This window comes from Salvia splendens, unplaced genomic scaffold (assembly GCF_004379255.2).
Source record: "Salvia splendens isolate huo1 unplaced genomic scaffold, SspV2 ctg464, whole genome shotgun sequence".
In the NCBI taxonomy this organism is placed as follows: Eukaryota; Viridiplantae; Streptophyta; class Magnoliopsida; order Lamiales; family Lamiaceae; genus Salvia; species Salvia splendens.
The window spans coordinates 36485-58318 of record NW_024599117.1 but is presented as its reverse complement, the minus strand read 5'-3'; the positions used below and the strand labels follow the sequence as shown (position 1 = coordinate 58318).

The following is a 21834-nucleotide window of genomic DNA, read 5'->3' as shown; positions in this document are numbered from 1 at the left end:
GCTTGTCAGATGACAAACGATAAACACCATCTCAAGAGAATAGATCTCAAGGAATTAACCACTCCATAGCGCATCGACATGATTTCAGCAAGAGTACAATATCTCGTCCTTGCAATTGTTTGGAAATATTGCAGCTTTTTACACGGCCAAACTCTTGCTATTACAAAAGAACCAAAAACTAGAAGGTAAATAAAACAAAGTAAATACAATAAAAGGAACAAGATGCAAACTATAGTCTTCTTTAAGTCGAGTCGAGGTATCCCTCTCTCCGCAAGACGAGATACGCCTCGGCTAGTGCTCACGGATTGGTTCAACGTCCCCAAAGATGAATCGACTTTCCTCCTACCGAGTTGAAGCACCTTAAACTCGTAGGCACCGACGAACTTGAATGGAGGCGAGAACCGAGCAATGCAATGCTCCTAAGATGCACACTAGAATGTAGAGACTAGAGAAAGTAGAGAGAATATTTGTTGTTGGTGTGTCCTTCTCATCTCTCAAACCCATCTATTTATAGGATAGGAGAGACCCATTCAAAAGTCTTGGCATTAAGGATCCTCATAAACCACTTGGAGGTTACCTTAAGTTGAAAATCCAAAAGACTTAAGAAAAGGAAAGGTTTTGAGACCCTCTAATTTCTCACATGTTTTTTCCACGCACTTTTCATTATTTAGTTATGCTAATATATATACTTTTAAATCTCTAAAAAAATCAAACTATAATACGTTGACTCAATCATACCACTAAACATAATTTTATGGTACCCATTAAATATATTTAGACTATAAATGAAAATATATAACAAGAACAATAAAATATGTTACTCCAATATACGACTACAAATAAAAATTGCAAGTAGCATGGGATGGAGGAGTACAAAACATTCATATACGAAACTAGTAAGAATAATTTATGAGGTAAGTATATTTGTGTATTACTACCTCTGACCGTGCATAGGAGTCCCGTTTTTCCATTTTGTCCATCCGTGAATAGGAGTCCCGTGCCAGAAATAAACAGGACTCTTATTCGCGGACGGAGTGAGTAGTCTAATATTAATTTAAAGAAGCAACCTTTATTGTGCTGTATTGCCGACTTGCTCATCTGCGAAATTGAATGTGATTTTCCATTACCACAGGCATTGAAGCAACATTAACTAAGTCCAACGCTACTCCACACCCACACGCCACACCCTAAATGCACGGAGTCTCCAACTTCAAAGCCACTTCCAAACCCTTGTTAATACAAAGATGGTGATTGTTGGAGATCCCTTTATCGATGAGCAAGGCAACCGAGCGTTCTCTTTCAAAGCTCAATTGTAGAATTCCTTATGTATTTCTAACAATCTTGTCTTTGTTTTTAAAATGTGGACAGTGGAAATGACGTGCCCCACAACAAAAAACCAACTTTTTTCAAGATATTTTCAGCAGAGAACAACAAAGAACGTATTGTAAGGGCTGTGGAGCTAATAGTCACTATTACACATTTTCAGCAGAGTAGTTCGTTTTCACTGATTTTCTCTACTAATATAATTTGTATTTATGTGTATTTGTTTTTTTCTTATCTATAGCGCATACCGCCAGAGTGGGTAGGCAGGCATGGTAGCGACCTTCCCTTCCACTGCAAACTCATCATGCCGAATGATTTAGACTGGAGTGTTCGAGTGGGACCAGGGCTCTTTCGAAGTCCAACGCTATGAGTTTCATACCCGATGTCCATGTTTGGAAGATATTTATCGTAATATATAACCATTTACTGAATTTGCCCACAAATATTGCCTAAACTGATATACTTTCTCCATTGTGCAGCTGAGCTTGCAGATCATATGACTGGTGCATTCTCGCCGGATTTGGAGAGCTCGGACGACTGTGAGCCATCCGAGACTGAGACCGAGACAACGACTACTCTTTTTGGATGAGAGCTATGAACCTCAACTCGGTGCAATTGACATCAACAATCACCCAACCTTTGTTGTGGTTCTCACAAAAGCACACATCCAGCTCACATTGGTATTGCCATAGTTGAATATGCAGGAATTCAGAATCATACATGATATTCTATAACATCTTCGTTCATCAACATGAGCTATCTCTTGGTTTTTGGAGGCAACATATTCGTATGTCGGCAAATGAATCTACAGCTTACTTGACAACCGATGAGAATACATTCGAGATAACTTTGGCTAAATCAAAATCTAAGATTTGGGTTGAACATGGATGGCGTTGTTTTCCAGACCAGAATAATCTCAGGGAGGGTGTTCAATGTACCTTTCAATTGTGGAAGTGGGCGAGGTTCAGTTCTATGTCACATTCGAACGTTAGGATGTTGGGATGAAGTCTTAAGTAGTCAATTGAATTAGCCTAATGTAGACTCAGTTATAATAGTTTTCAGAGACCAGTGCCCCATAAATGGGCTAATTTTTCCCGAGATGATCTTTTGATCTTCTCTATTTTGCCCGTAATAGTTTGTGGTATCTTCATGTATGCGAAGAAGACTTGGTGCACTTCTTTTTTTATTAATATTAGGGATGTGGGTTGTGCAGATTCTATTAATCTATGTTTATGCTTTATTTGCCAATTACATTGATTTCCATTATGAATCCCATGATTTGTTTTTGTAAGCTTTCAATATCTCACATTTATGCAGATTGACATAATACTACACTCAACGATTTGAAATAAATCAAGGGATCATCCAGAGCATAACTGATGAACGACAATATAACATCAAACACAAAAGTTATTATAAAGTTTAAAACAACAAAAAGTTTTATTATAAAGTTATTATTAAAATCATCCCACATTGACTGAGCCAAATCATCCCTTCTCATATTCCATGCGTTGCTAGGCTCGACATAGACTATGTATTCCGGATCCGCTTCATTGTCGACACAATTGTCAACGTTATCATCACCACTAAGTTGATCTTCTATTGGATCCACTTCCATTTAGCAGCGAATGAAGTTATGTAGCAAAAACAGGCGTGGATGAGGAGGGTCTGAACATCTATTGGATAGAAACTCGAACTTCGAAGTATTTCCCACTGCATTTTGAGCACAGCGAACGCCCTCTCTCAATCACATTCCTTGCCTTCTTGTGCCTCATGTTAAAAAGCTCTACACGGTTTGAGGAGCCGCACAACCAGGGACCCATTCTTTTAAATGGTATCTAACTCCCTTGTATGGCGTCAAGAATCCTTCGCTATTTGCATATCCCTTGTCACAGAGGTAATAAAAACCTATACAAATGTAAAGATCATAACAAAATATTATACAAGATTATATTTCAAAAATAAAAATGAAAATTTGTACCTAACATACACATAAGTCTTCCTTGGTTGATACTAACCTTTTGGTACTTTGAGGGTGTGTGGTCGACTGAGTGCATCACGCAAGATGAGCGAATCACCAGCCGAACCCTCCCATCCCGGAAGCATATATACAAATCTCAAAATATCAGCCATACACAGCTAGAGTGTTCGTGGCTATATGGCCCTTTCTGGTACGGTACCTCAGTGCGTCTGCGAGTGGCACTCGAACATTTATGTAGGTGTCATCTAATGCACCAAGACAACCCTGTGTTCGAGAAAATAATGTAAAAAAACATATCTAGTTTCTAAAGCATTATTCTAATGTAATTACGTATGAGCATTCAGTTCATTGTGCGAACCTGAAACCATTTCCACCTTGTGTCAACGCAATCTTGGTCGATTGGTTCAGGTTTCACTAATAAGACTTCGTAGAGTTGCAGCATACCACACAAAACAATATGCATATAGTGGGAAACCGTCTGAGAAGATCGCATAAAGTTGAAGCCCACAATACGTGTCTTCTCGTGATGAGACAATAGACACAAAAACATAGCCACCTGTTCTTCCAGCGTCATGAATTTCTGGTCTATAAGGCCGATCTGATCTCGAAGGAGGCGACATAGTCTCCCAAAGGTGTTTCTGTCTATCCTTAAATAATCAATGCATGTCCTATCTGTGATACCAACTATTCTATTCATGTGTCGGACTTGTTCAGGAATTCTATCGAGCAACGCAAACGTTCCAGCAAGACGCCTGAAGTGCCAGGAAATGTGTTTATTGTGCGTGTACTTTGGTATAATTCACAAACCCCAAGGTCCAGGGGATTCGCTAGATCACAGGGTCTAGGAGAAAGTGGAACCTTCAGATTTCGGTCGTTGGACACACACTTTTTCCACTTCAAAAACCTCAACCCATTACACTATTGGCTAGTATAGGGAAGCAAAGGATCGATCCCACGAGGACGGATGAGTTAGCATGCATTTGGAGAGTTTTGGGAGGGTTTGGATACTGCCACACGCAACAAGTGGGTCGAGAATTTTACTACTGGACTTAGGAAATGGAAACTAACTACTCTATCTATTGGGTCCTGCGGATTAAAAGCATAAAGTTCTAGACCTAAGAACAGAGAAACATAAATACATTCATGATTCAGAACATGAAATTAACTGCAGACTGTTTAATCAAACTACTGGGTCAAATCGAGAGTTTCCCAAAACGGTGAGACAAAAAGCAGAAAGAAAAGCAACAGAGCAGGTTTCCTAAATTAGCTAACGACAGAAAAAGCTGCAGAGCAAAACAAACAACGGATCTGGTCTAACTACCAACGATCTTCATCTTCTTCAACAAGTAAACATGAACATGAACGAAACAGAGCATCAGAAACAAAGTAATCACATATCAGATTTCAGACATCGCGTTTAAACAAAAAACTATTAGATCTAAGCTACCAGGTCAAGTAAACTGAAAGCAACAGTAAAATGGCCATAATCATGCAGGTTCGAATCACCACGTATCAGATCCATAAATCCGATCACAATCCTTCCAGATCCAACCGATCAAACTCAACAACATTCAGATCCATGAACATAAACTCTTATTCGACAACTCCTCAACAAACGAACTCAGATTCACTAATATCAACTCCGATTCACAATCAATTGTGAAAAGCCTCCAAAATCAGTAAAATCACATCAGAAAGCCAAAATAAAACCGAACGCAGACACAGTCATAGCCACGGGAATAATATCCAAAACACAAAACAGTCTCCGCGCTTCAGTCAAGGAGTTCTCGGCGAGAATAAACAACGGAAATTTAAAGCAATTGTATCTTCGCCCTCGCAAGGACAGTGTTACCCACAGAAACTAGCTAAAACCAACCACCGCAGTAGCCTGAAGTCACCCCCATAAGTGCCAAGTGCGTGTGAATAAAACCGAACGCAGACACAGTCATAGCCACGGGAATAATATCCAAAACACAAAACAGTCTCCGAGCTTCAGTCAAGGAGATTCTCGGCGAGAATAAACAACGGAAATTTAAAGCAAATTGTATCTTCGCCCTCGCAAGGACAGTGTTACACCACAGAAACTAGCTAAAAACCACCGCAGTAGCCTGAAGTCACCCCATAAGTGCCAAGTGCGTGTGAATCGAAGTGAACTGTGAGTTGAGAGTGGAGCTAAGGAAACTAGTGTAAAAATGCTAAAAGGGAGGCCGAGTGTCACGCCCACAATCCCTAGTCAAAGAAAGGTGTAGCTATTTCGCGACTAAACATACTGAACTGTCTCAACTTATCATGAATATTACTTAGTTCAAGGAAACATTGTCTGAATGTGATAAAGATAACATTGTACTGATGAGAGTGATTTCTGGGACATTGTCTTTACTAAAACAAGTCTAAGTTTGTGCAACGGAAGAGTACTAAGACAGATGTAATATGTATGAAGACATACTACACCAGCTATCTTCCTACTTATTTAGTCTTCTGTCCCAACACCTCCTCGGCTTTGACATCGATCAACCTGCACATTAAGGAAAACAATATGCAGGGCTGAGTACTTGATGCACTCAGTGGGCTCATGCCGAAAACATTTTTCTCTTTTAGTTGTCAACCAAGCTGAGTGAACGCGGGGTTTTTTTGAAAACAAGTCTCGATCACTAAAACTGATATTTCTTTCTGACACTAGACTGCAGCCATTTAAACTTCTGATGATATACCATATCGAATCTGTGTGAACCGGGAATGTGGCCACATTCCAATGGTCACTGGACCGGCCAACCTAGCGCTAGCACACAGTCCCTATGTGTACACTAGTCCGAGTAGGGTTTGCGGCCCTACTGGGACCCGAGTTCGATTAAACTGGTTTGGCATAGCCAACAGATAGGTAATCATAAACAAAACATGGCATGACAACTCATTCAAAAATAAATCATGTTTTCACATAAAACACGCTTTAAAAGAAAGAAAGAGCTCACCTTGTTCGCTTAAACTTTCAAGTGAGTGTCCTTCGATTTGAGGTTACTCGTCGTGCTACGACATCCCTTCATAAACAAATAATATTCTTAATTTATATCTTGCATATATGCATGCCTAAGCGTATGCTTATTATTTTACTTTCTTCTTTCTAGGTTCATAAATCTTAAATCCTTAATTAAATCAACGATTTAATTTATTCGGAATCTTGCCGAATTCCTCAAATATAGTAAATTTCTGGATTATCTTCCTTAAGTATTTGAAATACTTACTTTGACTAATGAAAGTCCCACTCAGTTATTTACCGGATATTGTAAATCACGGCTAGTGTTTTCCTTTCTTCCATGGCTTAAGGAATAATTCCTCATAATCTCAAATTTATTTAGGGCAGAGGCCCACTTTAATTAGGAAGAACCACGGCCCAGTTAATCTTACAGTGGCCCAATTCAATTCAAGAAAAATGGTTCATTCTCATAATATACTGTAAATGGCCCATAATCAAAGTAGGAATCCATTTTTTTTTGTTAACATACCCCTTGGCCCAAAATTCTTTGAGGTCCAATTGCAGGAAAAAAAAACCAAATTCAATTATATTCCCTTCTCCAGTACGTAGCCCCCTTCTCTCATTTTTCTCCACCAAAAGAAAATTCCCAAAAAGTTCATACTCAAAACCAGAAGAACCCTAGCTCGTCGGCGCCTCCTTCCTCAGCGTCGATCGACGCTTCGTTGGGCCATCGGAGCGTCACCACTCCAGTCCATCATCGTTCTCAGTCGCCGGCGCTTCCTATCGGTGGGAGTTCCGCCATCGCGCATAGTCGCACGGCGGAGGCTTCGAAGTTTCTCCGAACGATGAGGGTAGCTGCCCCTGCCGCGTATCACAGAGGCATCCGCCGTTGCTGACGCCACCTTCAGCAGAGAGGGGAGTGACTCCTCCATCTTCTCCGATCCAAAACGGATCAGACCTCGACTATCTCCCCCGTTTCGAAATCGGGGCTCCATTCCATCGATCTACCTCGGCGCCTTAATCGTTCGGTCACCGTGGTCTCACTTATCCACCTCATCTCCGGCCGCTTGAACGAGCAGGGCCGTCGCCCGCCATGTCGCCCAGCGCCGCTTCTTCCTCGTCTCTCCGACCTTGCGTAGCTAAGTCTCCTTCCTTCCCTTTCTACTTGAACTAAATTTTAGTCACTTCTCGTTTATTTTCAGTAGTAGTTGGTGGACTAGCACTCCTTTGAGTGATTTTGTATATTTGTTTCCAGTTTATACATCTTACGGATTTTGGAGCTAGGTGTTACTTAAGACAAGGTCTTGAATCTACTAAAAACTTGTTCTTGACTAAGGTTTGTGCAATATTGAGAATAGCTAGATCTTAACATGCCACGCCTAAGTGTCTGTACTGCTGTGATTACTACTAAAAGTGGGATCTCAATTACATGATGGTATGACTTGTTATCTGAGCTTGAGAGTGAGTGAGTTTACCTTCACTGAAACTGTTTGGCTGCTCCCTACTCTGGCCTTGATCGCCCTCACTCCTCAACTTGTTTCTTAGTTGAATGAAAATGCTGTGTGATAGAGGATGGAACCGAGGGGAGTTAGCATGTGTATATATACACATTTCTTGTAATTGAAAGCTGCAAAAGCTGAGTGTTGGCTGGAAAAAGGACTCCACAGGTTGTGCAGCTGGCTGCTCTCTCTGCAGCTCTGCAGAGCATGTACTCTGAGCCCCTGATTTCCCCTCTAACTGATTTTGGTGGTTTGTGGAGAGTACTCGTGAATTCATAGGAGTTTTACAACTTCTTTTGTTGCTATATTGCAGGCCCTCTCAGTCCTTAACTGCTACTAGCTGGAGTGAGGGTGGTTAGAAATGGGGTGCAGATGCTGCGATTTCTCTTTGCGATTTGCTGCACTCGGTGCTCAGGCAAATGGCAGCCTGCCATCTTTCTCCTTTAACCAAGTTTGGTCTCCAAACCTTAAAGTAGGTTTGCCTCCTAACCTTACTTGTTTTGCCTATAAATTTTCTTATTATCTTATGCCCTTTTTCTTGTTCATTTTGTGGGTGACTGGCAGGTACGAGGGCTGATCTATATTGGTGTTGGCAGCGTCTATTGCTAGCTGCCGAGGCTGTGTTCCTCGATGACTCGCCTCTTCGGGCTTTCTGGGATCTGGGCCTAGACGGCCTAGTGTTGAAGACCGACGTAGTTGCTAGGAATTCAACTATGTAATAGTGTAGCTCGACTTAAACGAAATTCCCAACTTGTACAAAATTCGACAAAGATTGGTGTATATTTCTTTCTAACATTTGTAATTTGTTAGCTTAGAAATTTCTGGAAATTTGTATTTATACTCTTATTTAAGAAATAAAAATACTCCTTCATTCGTAAATAAAATTCTAGAATTTATTTCAAGGTTCTCGAGAATCTAAGTCTTGGCTATTACACTGAGAAAGCTCTTTTTCTAAAGGTGTCGTCCATTTATATAGGCAACAATCCTTAGGGCACTGCTTCTTCATAATTGTCTTTTTCTAAAAGGTATTTGTTCTTTGCTCCATATTTTGTATCCTGGTAGCATTCCTCTCCATCTCCTGGGTCTGGTAAATTGCTGGCATTTTCACTTCATTTTCCTTCTTTCTCTGTCTCCTTGTATTTCGTATGCGCTTCCTGGGTCCGGTAGATTTTTCACGCACCTAAACTTAGAAATATGCATTAGTGCACCGAAAAACACAGAATTTCGATTCAAAACCAATGCATGAAACGAGCCTTATCAACGCTTTCTCTTATTTTTGTGCCTTCGATTGTTCATCATTGAGAGTACATGACGCAACAACAAAATATTACAATCATGAATTCTCATCAGTTCTTCAATAACTAACATGATATTTGTCATTTCTTGTGAAAGTGGTGATACCTGGTGCAAATCATTCAAATTTTAGAACTCTAAACCACACGATTATCCAAAACAACTGTCCGGATAAGTCAATTTGAAATAAAAATTCACATAATACAGATCCTAAAAGAGGATTGATTAAAATTTTGGTACAATCGAAGAAGTCCAAAATTAGGAAAAAATGCTTTAAGAAGTATGATATCTACATAATTTCACATAATACAGCAACTAAAAGGAGCTTGAGTAAAATTTTGATACAATTGAATAAGTCCAAAATCCTGAAAAAATGCTTGTATCTGAAAATTTCTACCTAAAAAAGGATAATGATAAAATACCTCTTTGTAAATAACTCCGTCATCCATATCGATTTTCCAATGAAATGTCAGGTAGCTGCTGCAAAGCTTGAGTCTGCATGGTAGCTGCTGCAAAGCTTGAGTCTTCCAGGTAGCTGCCGCAACGCTTGAGTCCACCGGCGGGATGTAGATATCGGACTTAGAGAGGATTTGCACACAACAAAATTGGGCAAAACAACATTATTCGAAAGGGAACTAATGGATGTATACAGAAAAAAAAAACGGGGGTAAATTGGTCAACGGCTCATCTTTTTGTATCGTGATTTTCATGGTTGGCCACAAACGCAGAGGAGGAGAGGTATAGGGTTTGCTCTGAAATTGGGTTAAGAAACTAGAAAAAAAGCGGGTCACAAATATTTTCCCGGACCTTGGGCTAGCACTAACGTGTCATTCAAACCGTGGAAAAAGGCACTAACGTGGGCATATCGTGGGTCTAACAAGGCATTCAAACAAGCTTAGGTAGTTAGAAAATTATGATAACCTTTTACTTTTCGCAATTGCAGTACCAATTCGGATATGAAGTTGTTCCTAGTCAGAATTCAATTCCATATTTAGGTAAGTTGGTTATGATATTTTACGAGTCTATAATAGTTTAAATTGTTAATTTTCTTTCTGTTAGAAATATGTCTGTTTTGGTTTTAGTCCTGGCCAATTGGACAGTTTAGTTATACCTCACCCCTATTTCTGTTTATGTCTTTTAAATCTAGTGTTGCAATTGTAGTTTAAATTGACTCACCTAAAAGCATGATAACATAGCCAAACCTTTGCAAAGTGCCTAAACATGTTCAAGCAAGCCATTTTTCCCGTGGGATCGTTCCTTAATACTTGATACTAATTCATAGTATATGGATTAAGATTTTGAAGCTAGAACTGTGTTCTAAACGACGAGTTAAGGTCTAGGATTTCCAAACTGATCAAAACGAAATATCATAAAATGTGCACACAGAATATCACGATCTTCAAATATCCCATTGAAAATGATATATTTTCTAGTGGAACATCATTCTCTACTTTATTCACTCTCAACTTAACTCACAAAATATGTATTCGTAAAATCTAATGCTGAAAAAAAAAATGCCTCATTTAAGAGGAAAAATAAGTGTCATTCAGTTATATAATAAAATATTATGATTTCAATAACAATATCCGGTCAAGTTAATATAATAGGAGTGTAACTGTCAAGGTATATTTGAAAAACATAAATGGGTTGGGATCAAATAATAATTAATTTATTCATTATCTAGATTAATAATAAATATATATGTTTATAAATATGTAAATGGGAATATGATCAAACAATATCTAATTTTCAATATAGAACGCAAAACTTTTACTCCCTCTGTCCCTAATAATTTGTCACCATTTGACCTGGCATGGTTTTAAAAAATGTAATAGAAAGTGAGTTGACAAAGTTAGTGGAATGAGGATCCTATTTTTATATATCAGTTTTATAATTAAATGTGAGTGTGAATGAGTTAGTGGAATATGAGGTCCATTACTAAAAAAAGGTAAAAGTGAAAAGTGACAAATTTTTGGGGACGAACGAAAATGGAAATAAGTGACAAATTTTTAGGGTGAGGGTGTAATTCTTTCTTTAAATTATCAACACAAAGACTTAGTTTTATCAACAACATGTAAATTTAAATATCAACTCAAAGACAACTATATCAACACAAAACATTTGATCAAGTTATGTCTTTGTGTTGATAATTTTAATATTCAAAATTGAAAAAGTCGTGCATTTTGTATTGAAATTAGTTATCATCATTATAACGCGACCATGTGTAAAAGTACTTAAAGAATGTGTCGTAGCATGATCATGTGGAGTTTTGGGAAATCTATACACATATATATACTTTCACATATATGGATATGATCAATTGAATTTTTGGCTTGCAAATTAGTCGAGAGAGGATTTGCACATTAGATGGACTTAGTTAACAATACAATTGATTCTTCTTAAAAAGTATTGTTAATTAAGAATGAGGACATTTTGAGAGTTTAATTGAACTATTTAGAGTTACTAACATGAGATTGGCGACCTTAGTGGGTAATCTACTTTGTGACGTATGGGCAATACTTATTTGACTCGTTCTAGTTAAGCATGAACTGTGTTAGAATAGCGTAACGTACCTTTTATAAACCATAACTGTGAAAGCACATCCATGAGTTCCCTTGTTCTCATTTGTTTTTCTCAAAAGTATTTAAATCCGCAATTGTGTACTACTTCTTTAATTATTTTAATTTACTGTTTTCTTAATTAAATCAAACTGCAACCATGTTTCCAAATAATGAAAGAAGCCTAGTATTTGGTATACAATCCATGATAGCATTCCCTGAGTTCGACAACCCTTGCTTACCCTTAGCTATAATATTTCTACCTTGTTATACTTGCAGAAAGTTGTAGTGCTGAAAAATGGTGCATCAACGCCGTCTACCCATAAATAGCACAACACGATCTCTAACTACTATAATTAATTAAATCAATAAGCATAAATCAAATAGCATGCTTATCACACATGATATGAATCGATGCTCAACATACAAAATCAAATTTTATTTTCTAATTAAATGTGGATTTAACTATTTACATCATTTCTAAATTAATATAAATTATAATATATTAACACAATTAATATATTTATCAATGTAATTGGGAACTATAAATTTACGTGAAAAAGGAAGGTTGGGCTTCTTTAAAACTGGGCGAAACATCAAGTTTAAATATGCAAAGCCCAATTCCAAAAAATTATACAAGTTGCCCTGCAGTTCAATACAATAATCATGTCATCCCGGCGCCGGCGACGGAGAGAGAAGGAAAACGGATCGGGTATAAATGCAGAGACTCTCTTCTTTGATAGGCAGTCATGAATATTGTGTGTGCGTGAGCACTTGGGCTAGGATCTGAGATCCGTAGCATTTATCGTAGTTATTTCGTATCGTTCTTGTTCTTAGTTACTGTTCTGTAATTGTGTGGATTGAATGCTCTCTGTTTTGTATGCAATCGTGGTATCGAGTTGAGCTCGCTTAATTGAGCTGAATCGTCTCTTAAATCTGTATTGAGAAGTGTTGAGAGGCTTGTTGCATCAGCTATGGAGGTGGGGATCTATCTAATGGAGCTTGTTTATTTGTTGATACCGGAAAAAGGATTGCAACATTTTCCATTTGAGATTTTATATGAAACCAGTTTTTAATTTGCAAAATTTGTTTTCAGAAACAAATCTTTCAAAGATATTTAGAATACCAATTTCAAAATCATTGTTGGTTCCCAAAAACCTTCACCATGAAACTGACTCTAATAATTAAAATACTAGTTGTTTACTATTCCTAATGGGCCAATAATTGTTTCTTGTTTTAGGCCCAACTACAGATTCCACCCTTTGCAACGGCAGTTATTGTTATGCCTTAATCGCTACTCTGCGTGTGTGCCTTCTTCTACATCCTGTATTTACTTTCTGTCAAAGACTCAACAATATTCTTCTAACATGCAAATTCAAGATAAATTTAAATTCATCAGTTAATATTTTATTTACTAGATACTACTACTACTACTGTATTTTGTATATATATATGATATGATGAGGCAAGACCGCCGCACAAAGGGAAGGCGAATTCAACGGTCATTAACGACTGGCAACTAATAAATTGTATAGAAATTGAAAAGTCGAAACTGTACCTACCTTTAAGTGTAATTGAACCAATCGGTCAAAATGAAATTCTATACTATTATGTATGACACTATTTGAATTCATTCATTATTGGTGTGTTGGCGACTAGAGATGCCCACGGTTCGAAAACCGGCGGTTCCGGTTCGGAACCGCCGGTTCCGGTTTTGGCGGAAGCGGAACCGGAACCGGACCGTGAGGTAATTTCACGGTTCCGGTTCCGGTTCGAAAACCGGGCGGTTCCGGTTCCGGTTCGGAACCGCCGGTTTTCCGGCGGTTTTGGCGGTTCCGGTTTTTGAACCGGCGGTTTCGCCGGTTCAATTATTTTTTTTTTTTTTTTTTTTTTTAAATTTGAAATTTGGCTTTATACAACAAATCGGAACAAGACAATGCATAATTCAAGCACAAATAAGACGAATAAGGAGAAAATGAAATAAATTTATTGATTTTGAGTTGTAACGGACAACGATACATTACAATTTACAATACATAAGTATACAATACAACAACATACAACAATGTAATATAATTTACAAGTGTCGTCGGGCGTCGGCTCGTCGCCTCGTCGGACTCGGAAGGTAAATTTAAAAAAAAATGAAATGGGGGGGAAAAAGGAAAAATTGAAAAGGGCTTGAGATCAACTTAAACTTTCAAAGTTAAACTTTTCAAATTTAAGTTGAGTTGCCTACGTATCCACAATTTTATTGAGGAATCAAAGCCCACGTAGTTCTCTTACCTTGGGATCAACCCTTTTTTCTTGCAAAATGTTGCCCATTTTCTAAGCAAACACATATCAACACGCTATATACACATTGCTACATTTCTAATAGGGGCAATTTGATCTTCCAAAGCAATCAATGCATCTCGAACACACATAGTCAGAATATTATTCAAGCATCTAGCATGGAAAAAATTAGTACTAATAGATAGTTTGTTCTGATTTTTTCCATGCTAGATGCTTGAATAATGTTCTGACTATGTGTGTTCGAGATGCATTGATTGCTTTCTCCAGGTGACGGGTAAATGTACCGTACCCTCCACCCTTTCGGAATGTGTATACGTTTTCGCAATAGTTGCAATACACATTATAAGTGTTTGGATCGTTACTATCTTGTACCCTCTTGAAATGTTTCACGAAGATGTTTGAGGTTAAAGACCTTTCAGCTGGTCTAGGAGGTTGAGGAGGTTGTCCACGTCCACGACCACGCCGACTCCTTGGTGGTGGTGGGGGTGGCATTTCTTGAACCTCTTCTACCTCCTCCCCCTCCTCCTCGTCGTCATCATCATCATCATCATCGTCTTCATCAACATTCACGGGGGTTGGACTTTGTTGGGAATAGGCACCGCGACCGGGAGCACCACTACCGGTACCAACATAAGCATCGCCTTGGTATTGAGAGCGAGAGAGAGCAATAGCATGTGCCACATCTTGCTCTTCTCGAGCCTACAAAATAATATTTGTATTGTAAATACAAAATAAAATTATGAACAATAATGAAATGTAATTCAAAATTAATGAAATTAGTAGATAATAAATATTAACCTGCCACTCATCCATGTTCATTTGAGAAATTTCATCAATAACGGATCTCCGAGATGGCCTCTTGGCCTTTCCCTTTCCCTTATCAACACGACCTTCTCGGGATGAAGACATATTGGAATGGTATGTAGAAATGTAGAAATATGGAATAATATATTTTTTTTTGTTTTAGTAATTGAGAAAGAAAGACAACTTATAGAACTACGGGAACAAGTATAACTGTATAAGTGTATAACAATGCGTAATAAGAGTAGCAATTGCGTAATTAAATGGAAGCACAATAGCACAAATGAGAAATTGGAGACAAAGAGAGAGAATTGAGAGATTGAAGAGAGAAACTCTTATTAACACAAGAGTGGGGTGAATGTAAATGAGGATAGAGGGGGGTATTTATAGAAAAAAATGAGGGGGAAAATGGAAGAATTCGAATTTGAAATTTAAAAAAAAAAAAAAAATTTGAATTTTCACAAAACCGGCGGTTTTGGCGGAAAACCGCCGGAACCGGCGGAACCGCCGGTTTCCGGGCCAAAACCGCCGGTTTCCGAAATAAAACCGCCGGTTCGGTCAACGAACCGTCTGCAAAAGCTGCTCCATTGTCGCCTCGTGCTCCGCGCCGCCTCGAAAGTCACTAAACCGGCGGTTAACCGCCGGTTTTTTCCGGTTAACCGCCGGTTAACCGCCGAAAAACCGGCGGTTTCGACCGTTTTTGAAGATCACCACCGGCCCTCATCCCCCTGCCTCGATTTAAGCGCCGGAACCGGCGGTTCCACGGTTAACCGCCGGTTCCGAACCGTCCCGAACCGCCGGTTCGGTGACGGTTCCGGTTCGAAATATCTTGAACCTGAACCGGACCGCGAACCGAATTGCGCCGGTTTCGGTTCGGGAATATTGCGCCGGTTCCGGTTCCGGTTCCGGAACCGCCGGTTCCGGTTCGGCGGTTAACCGCCGGAACCGGAACCGGTGGGCATGTCTATTGGCGACTGATATTTTGGATGAATTAAACTCTTGTCACTTAATAATGAGGTCACTGGGCTCTGATTCCTACCAAGGTGAAAACAGCATATCATTTGGTCAGTCTCCTACTCCTTTTGATTCATGATAATAGAATAATTTCATTTTATCATTTCGTTTTGAAAAAATAATAAATAATTAAAATAAATAAAGAGTAAAGTAAGAGAGAGAATAATATAAAAAAAATCTCATCTAAATTATTCTTTCATTTTTTACTTTACTCTTTCTTTACTCTAACTATTTAATAGTATCATTTTTTAAAAATAAGTGCAGAAAATAAAACGACTCTACTACTATGAAACAGACGAGAGTACGCTTTAGCGTGTTGACTATTGAGATGAGGAATTAATCTTCTAATTATCGACAAAAAAAAAGAATGAATTGATACTTTTCTAAAAACCCTCCTGCTCTTGGACCTAGATCCCCTGCTGTGGCAAAATGCACAGCAGGGATGTTATGCACAACATCACCTTCTATTTATTTTTATGAAGTTATACAATTTTTTTTATTCACAAATCAATGGTGGTGATATGTATAACATCCCCTTAGAGGCGAAGCCACATTGGAAAAGAGGTACCACTATACTTTGAACTAACAACCAATTTTGAGCCAGGTGTGTGTGAAAATCCGCCATATTCAGTTGTGCGGATGAACGGATCAATGAATGGAGCCAAAAAAAAAAACTGCAGCACTGAGTTGATCAAGTCACAATTAAATGGAGCGAGCAGGAGTTTCCGCATGGAAGATAGAGCTAAAAGACCACACCACAAAATGAAGGGCAGAAATGACATTTCGAGAGGATGGTATCATAGGGATCAGAGCCCTACGTCTCTCTATATAAAGGAAGCCCAACACGAGAAAAGGGAGGACACACGGTCATCACATAGACATCCTTAAGATTTCAGCTCTCTTCTAGGGCTGAAATCGGAGCTCATTTTACTTCATCTTTCTGATTTCCGTTGCACATACACTTGGTTCCCGCTTTAGTTTAGTTTAGTTGTGGTTTGGTGTTAGTTTTCTGCATTTTTTAGCTTTTTGTTCTGCTATTCCGCTTCGAGAAAAAGCGATGAAACAATTTCATGTTTTCTTTTGTTTGTTTTCAGTTTACTTTTAATGTTATCGACTCTTTGATGTTTTTGATTTAGTAAATTAGAGTTATGGTTTCGGTTCCAGTTGATATGTTATGTTTTATACATGATATTTCTGATCTGGTTTCTTTTTCTATTTTATGATGCATATCTTAGCTCAAAATGTTTTGTTTCGCGTTGCTTTGGTCAGATATGAGTTTTCGAGTTATGTCTCTGTCTAATTGGGAAGAAATTATGGATGAGTTACATTAGGATGTTTAGATCTAGTTGTTGATGTTTTATTTCTGCATGATCATGGTTTAGTTTCTTGTTTACGTAGTCGTAATTTAGATCTTAGGAGTAGATTTAAGTTTATGAGTTGTTATGATATTTCGTCTTTCGTAATTGTTCAGATTTACTTTTACTCTGCTTTTCATGGTGATGCTGTGAAGAAGATGAAGTTGTTAGAAAAGTTTTACTTTACAATACATTTTGCAGGAGACTGACAATCGTCCATTTTATGTTGTTTGTCCAGTTATGGAAAGTTTTAGTTGAGTTGATCAAGTAGTTTTAGTTTCGTCTAGTGAGTTGATCAGTTTAGTTAGTTTAGTCTCTCAAGCCAAGTAGTTAACTTAACCCACCCCTAGAAAGCGTGGCCGCTGCCATTCCTATTCCGTATCCAACAACAAATGTAAAACACATCATCTCTGTGGGATCGATCCTTACTTCCCTATACTAGTTAATAGTATTGTGGGTTAAGGTTTTGAAAACACACTTTTTAGATCTTCCATTCATCACACTCAAGTAGGATTAAGTTGAGCTGATCAATCTGAATCTCCACTGTATCCACTCACCTGTGTTCACAGGTGGAAGGCGTACAATTGGCCAGCCGGATCAGTTTGACAATCCAACCTGAGCAAGCCACAACGATAAACGAAGATGATAAGAGTGAAGACTAGAAAAGTGCAGAGTTTTCAAATGGCGTCGTTGCCGGAGATGATGGCGTTTATCCCGCATTTGTTGTAAGACACCTTGGGTGTAAATATTGTTGATATTTTCTTTGTTTCTTTGTTTTGATTTTAGTTGAGAGACAGCTCATGGCAACAACAGTTAAAAACCAGAGTCTTAATCTATGTGGATCAAATGTTTTCCCTGCTGGTGTGAACCAAGGAAGCTACTGGAGCAAGAGAACACATAGATGGGCAGAGCGCCTCAAGTTTTACTTAAGAATTTTAATTTAAATTTTGTAAATAAACTTTTTGTTATCTTCTGTTTTCCCCAGTTCGAAGGCACTGAGTTCAGGAAGCAAACAGAAGAAGAGAGAGTGGAGCAAAACATTGTACGAGATGAATCACTTTCCACTCCACCAATTGACTCGGATGCCAACAGCAAGGAAAGTGAGGACATCACCTTGGTAAGTCCACTTGAGTCGATGGAAACCCCAGACAAGGAGGAAACCCCGGAGGAACCCACCATGGTTTGCGATCAGACAGATGATCTGGATATAGGTTCACTCTATGCCCACTCGGTGAATGAACCAATATCGTCCATCTCTATCACTCAGGGACAAGAAGTTGTGTATGTGTATAGGGGGTCAAAAACTAAATTCGAGTAATCTGGGGGTTTCTTCTTAGAAAAATGGAGTCGAATTTTTAATGGGAATAGAGATGTGAATATGTGTAAATATGTGTCTAGAAATCCCTTTGAATAAAGGGGTTGGATTTCATGTTAATAAAGGGGTTCATACAACGAAAGGTTGGATTTTTTATTGTGGGGCCACTGATACTATGACCCCAGATAAGAATGATTTTAGTAGCATGAGTGAAATCACTAAGACCTATATTAAAACAGCAAGTGGGGAATTGATTAATGTTGAAGGATCTGGCACTATTGAAATTTCTTCTACTCTTCATCTTAGAAATTGTTTATATGTTCCGACCTTATCTCATTGATTGATATCTATCAGTCGTGTGACAAAGGAGTTGAATTGTACTCTTCTGATGCACCATGATTTCTGCATCTTATAGGATATTCGGACGAGGAGGATTCTTGGGCGTGGCACTGAGAAGTGTGGACTCTACTACGTGGACGAGATAGCTCAACATGGTAGTGCGATGCTGGCTCACAGACCCATAAAACAAGAAATTTGGCTGTGGCACCGAAGACCAGGACACCCTTCTCCTGGTTACTTTAAACTTCTTTTTCCGAACCTTTCTATTCCTACTGATTTTTTATGTGAGACTTGTGTTTTGACAAAGAGCCACTGACAATCTTTTAAACTCTCGAACACTCGTATGCAATCTATCTTTTCTCTAGTACATGTTGATGTGTGGGGTCCCAGACCAATTGTTAGGGGGAATGGTTTTCGATACGTTGTTATATTTGTCGATGATTGCACTAGGATGACTTAGATCTAGTTTATGAAACATAAGTCTGAAGTTATGGATAAGTTTGTCATGTTTTTTAAAATGGTCCAAACCCGATTTCATACCACCATCAAAACTCTTCGATCCGCTAATGGGAGGGAATTTGTTAATAGCTCCATGACTTAATTTTTTCAAGAAAAGCGAATGCTTTATCAAACTTCTTGTGCTTATACACCTGAACAAAATGGGGTGGCCGAACGAAAAAATCGGATAATCTTAGAAATAACCCGAGCCCTAATGATTGAATCCAAAGTCCCAAAACATTTTTGGCCATAAGCCATAGCCACATCTATCTACCTCATGAATCGCCTACCCACAAAAATCCTTAACAAAAAACCCCTCTTGATATCATGTCCATCCTATCCAAAATCCCTCAACACTTGAACCTTCAACCCAAAGTCTTTGGCTGCACGGTCTATGTTCATGTCGCAAAACACGAAAGAACCAAATTATCCTCATGTGCTACCAAATGTATCTTCGTTGGGTATGGGGTAAACCAAAAGGGCTACCGATGTTTTGATCCCAATACCAGAAAAATCACCACCACCATGAATTGTAATTTCTTAGAAACCGAATTCTTCTACCACACCCACCTTAGTAGTCAGGGGGAGAGTGATCCCGGTAATTCCGTGGACTATCTAAGTTGGGTTGTGCCACTTCCAAAATCTTCGATTGAGGATCTAACAGAACCAGTTGTCACTGCCGCCGAGCATGTCTCGTCAATTGAGTCATCTCATCTGCGATCCCTTGATCCTTCTCCGATGATATCCGAGGTAATTACTGAACCAAGTCCCGATACGATTTCTACTCACCCGATAAGTGCAGAACCATCGGAAGAAAACAACACAATTGACAGTGACATTGGGAGGTATGTTCTTCCTCCCCGGAGCACAAGGGGAGTCCCGCCAAAGAGATATTCTCCCAAAAAGATTGGGAAGAAAAGAAGATATGGAGTGGCGAATTTTGTGCAAGGAAATTTAGCAAAAATGGCAAGAGCATTCGAAGCTGCCCTATACGAAGAAGGAGAGATTCCGCAGTCAGCTGAGGAAGCAATGAAACATAAACATTGGAGGGAGGCTATGTTCACTGAGATGAAGGCACTAATGAGAAACAATACTTAGGTCAAAGGCAAGTTGCCTGAAGGAGTAATGGCTGTTTGGTATATATGGGTGTTCACGATAAAAATGAGGCCAGACGACACGATAGAGAGATGTAAAGCCAGGCTTGTGGCAAAAGGATACACCCAAACGTATGGTGTTGATTACGCTGAGACTTTTTCACCCGTGGCGAAAATTAACACTGTAAGAGTATTGTTCTCGATTGCAGCCAACAAGGATTTGCCACTTGCAAGTTGTTCTGTGATAACAAGGCGGCTATAAGTATTTCTGAGAATCCAGTTCAACATGATCGAACTAAATATGTGGAGGTTGATAGGCACTTCATAAAGGACAATATTGAAGCAAAGATATTGAGATGTCTTATGTCAAATCTGAAGATCAACTGGCTGACATATTGACAAAGGCAGTGAACTCAAAGTCATTTCGGGAAGTATTGTGCAAGTTGAGCATCGAAAACCCCGTTACTTAACTTGAGGGGGAGTGTTGGAGAAGATCACGCCAAATCACGGAAGATATGCAAGATAATATCTTACCAAACATAGGAGATATCAATTGATGATGTGGCGAATTTTTGATGGGAGTAAATGCAAGTAATAAATGATCACAACACTGAAAATTACGTGGTTCGATTTACTGAGGTAAATCTACGTCCACGGGAAGAAGAGAGGGCAAATTTGTATTGCTTGGTCTCGCTTACAGATTACAATACTGATTTGCTATAAGATTCGGGATCTAGAGAGCTTAACCCCTGTCTATCTGATCTAGGTTCTATTTATACATTGAACTAAGATCGTGGTTTGCAGCACCACTCACTAGATCGTGGATGGTTGATAACTGCTTAACACCACTAAATAGATCGTGGGTGTAATGGAGGTCGTGGAGATCCTGCATGGGTCCACTATCTCCTTGTTCGGTCGAACACTGAGACCGAACTGCTGAACTGTGCCGATTAGCTTTTGCCGATCTGAGAGTAGAGCTTGATTGGTTCTTTTGCCGATCTGAGAGTAGAGCTTGATTGGTTGGCTTTTACCGAGCTGTAGGCTGCGACCGAACTCTTTGGTTGTGCCGAACCGAACTCTTTGGTCATGCCGAACTGATACTCTTTCTTGGGTTTTGAGCTGATGGGCCGTCACTGTTATTGGGCTCGCAACTAGGGTTTAGTTGTTTAGTTCGTACCCCATCACCACCCCCCCCCCGAAAAGCGAAGTGAATCACTTCGGCATTTTGGATAAATGTAAGGGGGAGGCTGACGTCAGGGGACGTGCCATGTGCGTGTCTGCATTAAATGTGACAGCAAATCCGGCCAGGGAATCCAGAAAAAGTGGGATTTGAAACGGTGCGACGAATTTGAAAAATATTTCCTTTCTTCATCATTGGAAACACTTTTGCGATTATTTCTTCTGTATTCTCTCCCTTTTTCGAAAAATTTTCTTCCGCTTCTTCAAGACTTTCTTCAGACTTTCGACCACCAGAGAGTAAGAATCATGTCTTCTTCTTCTG

The 21834-nt window shown here is 39.1% G+C and overlaps 1 protein-coding gene and 1 long non-coding RNA gene across 2 annotated transcripts; one reads left to right on the top strand and one right to left on the bottom strand.

The window, feature by feature from the left end:
* Positions 1-3448: 3448 nt before the first annotated feature.
* On the bottom strand, positions 3449-4160 carry LOC121790295. The gene is made up of 2 exons (XM_042188552.1): positions 3663-4160; positions 3449-3568 (listed from the first exon to the last, which is right to left on the bottom strand). The coding sequence occupies exons 1-2, from the start codon at positions 3999-4001 to the stop codon at positions 3449-3451; spliced, it is 459 nt and encodes a 152-aa protein (XP_042044486.1). The 5' UTR covers positions 4002-4160.
* Positions 4161-6920: 2760 nt separating this feature from the next.
* Positions 6921-8676, top strand: LOC121790296. Its single transcript, XR_006048250.1, has 2 exons — positions 6921-8246; positions 8339-8676. It is a non-coding gene; the product is annotated as an uncharacterized LOC121790296 (long non-coding RNA).
* Positions 8677-21834: the final 13158 nt, after the last annotated feature.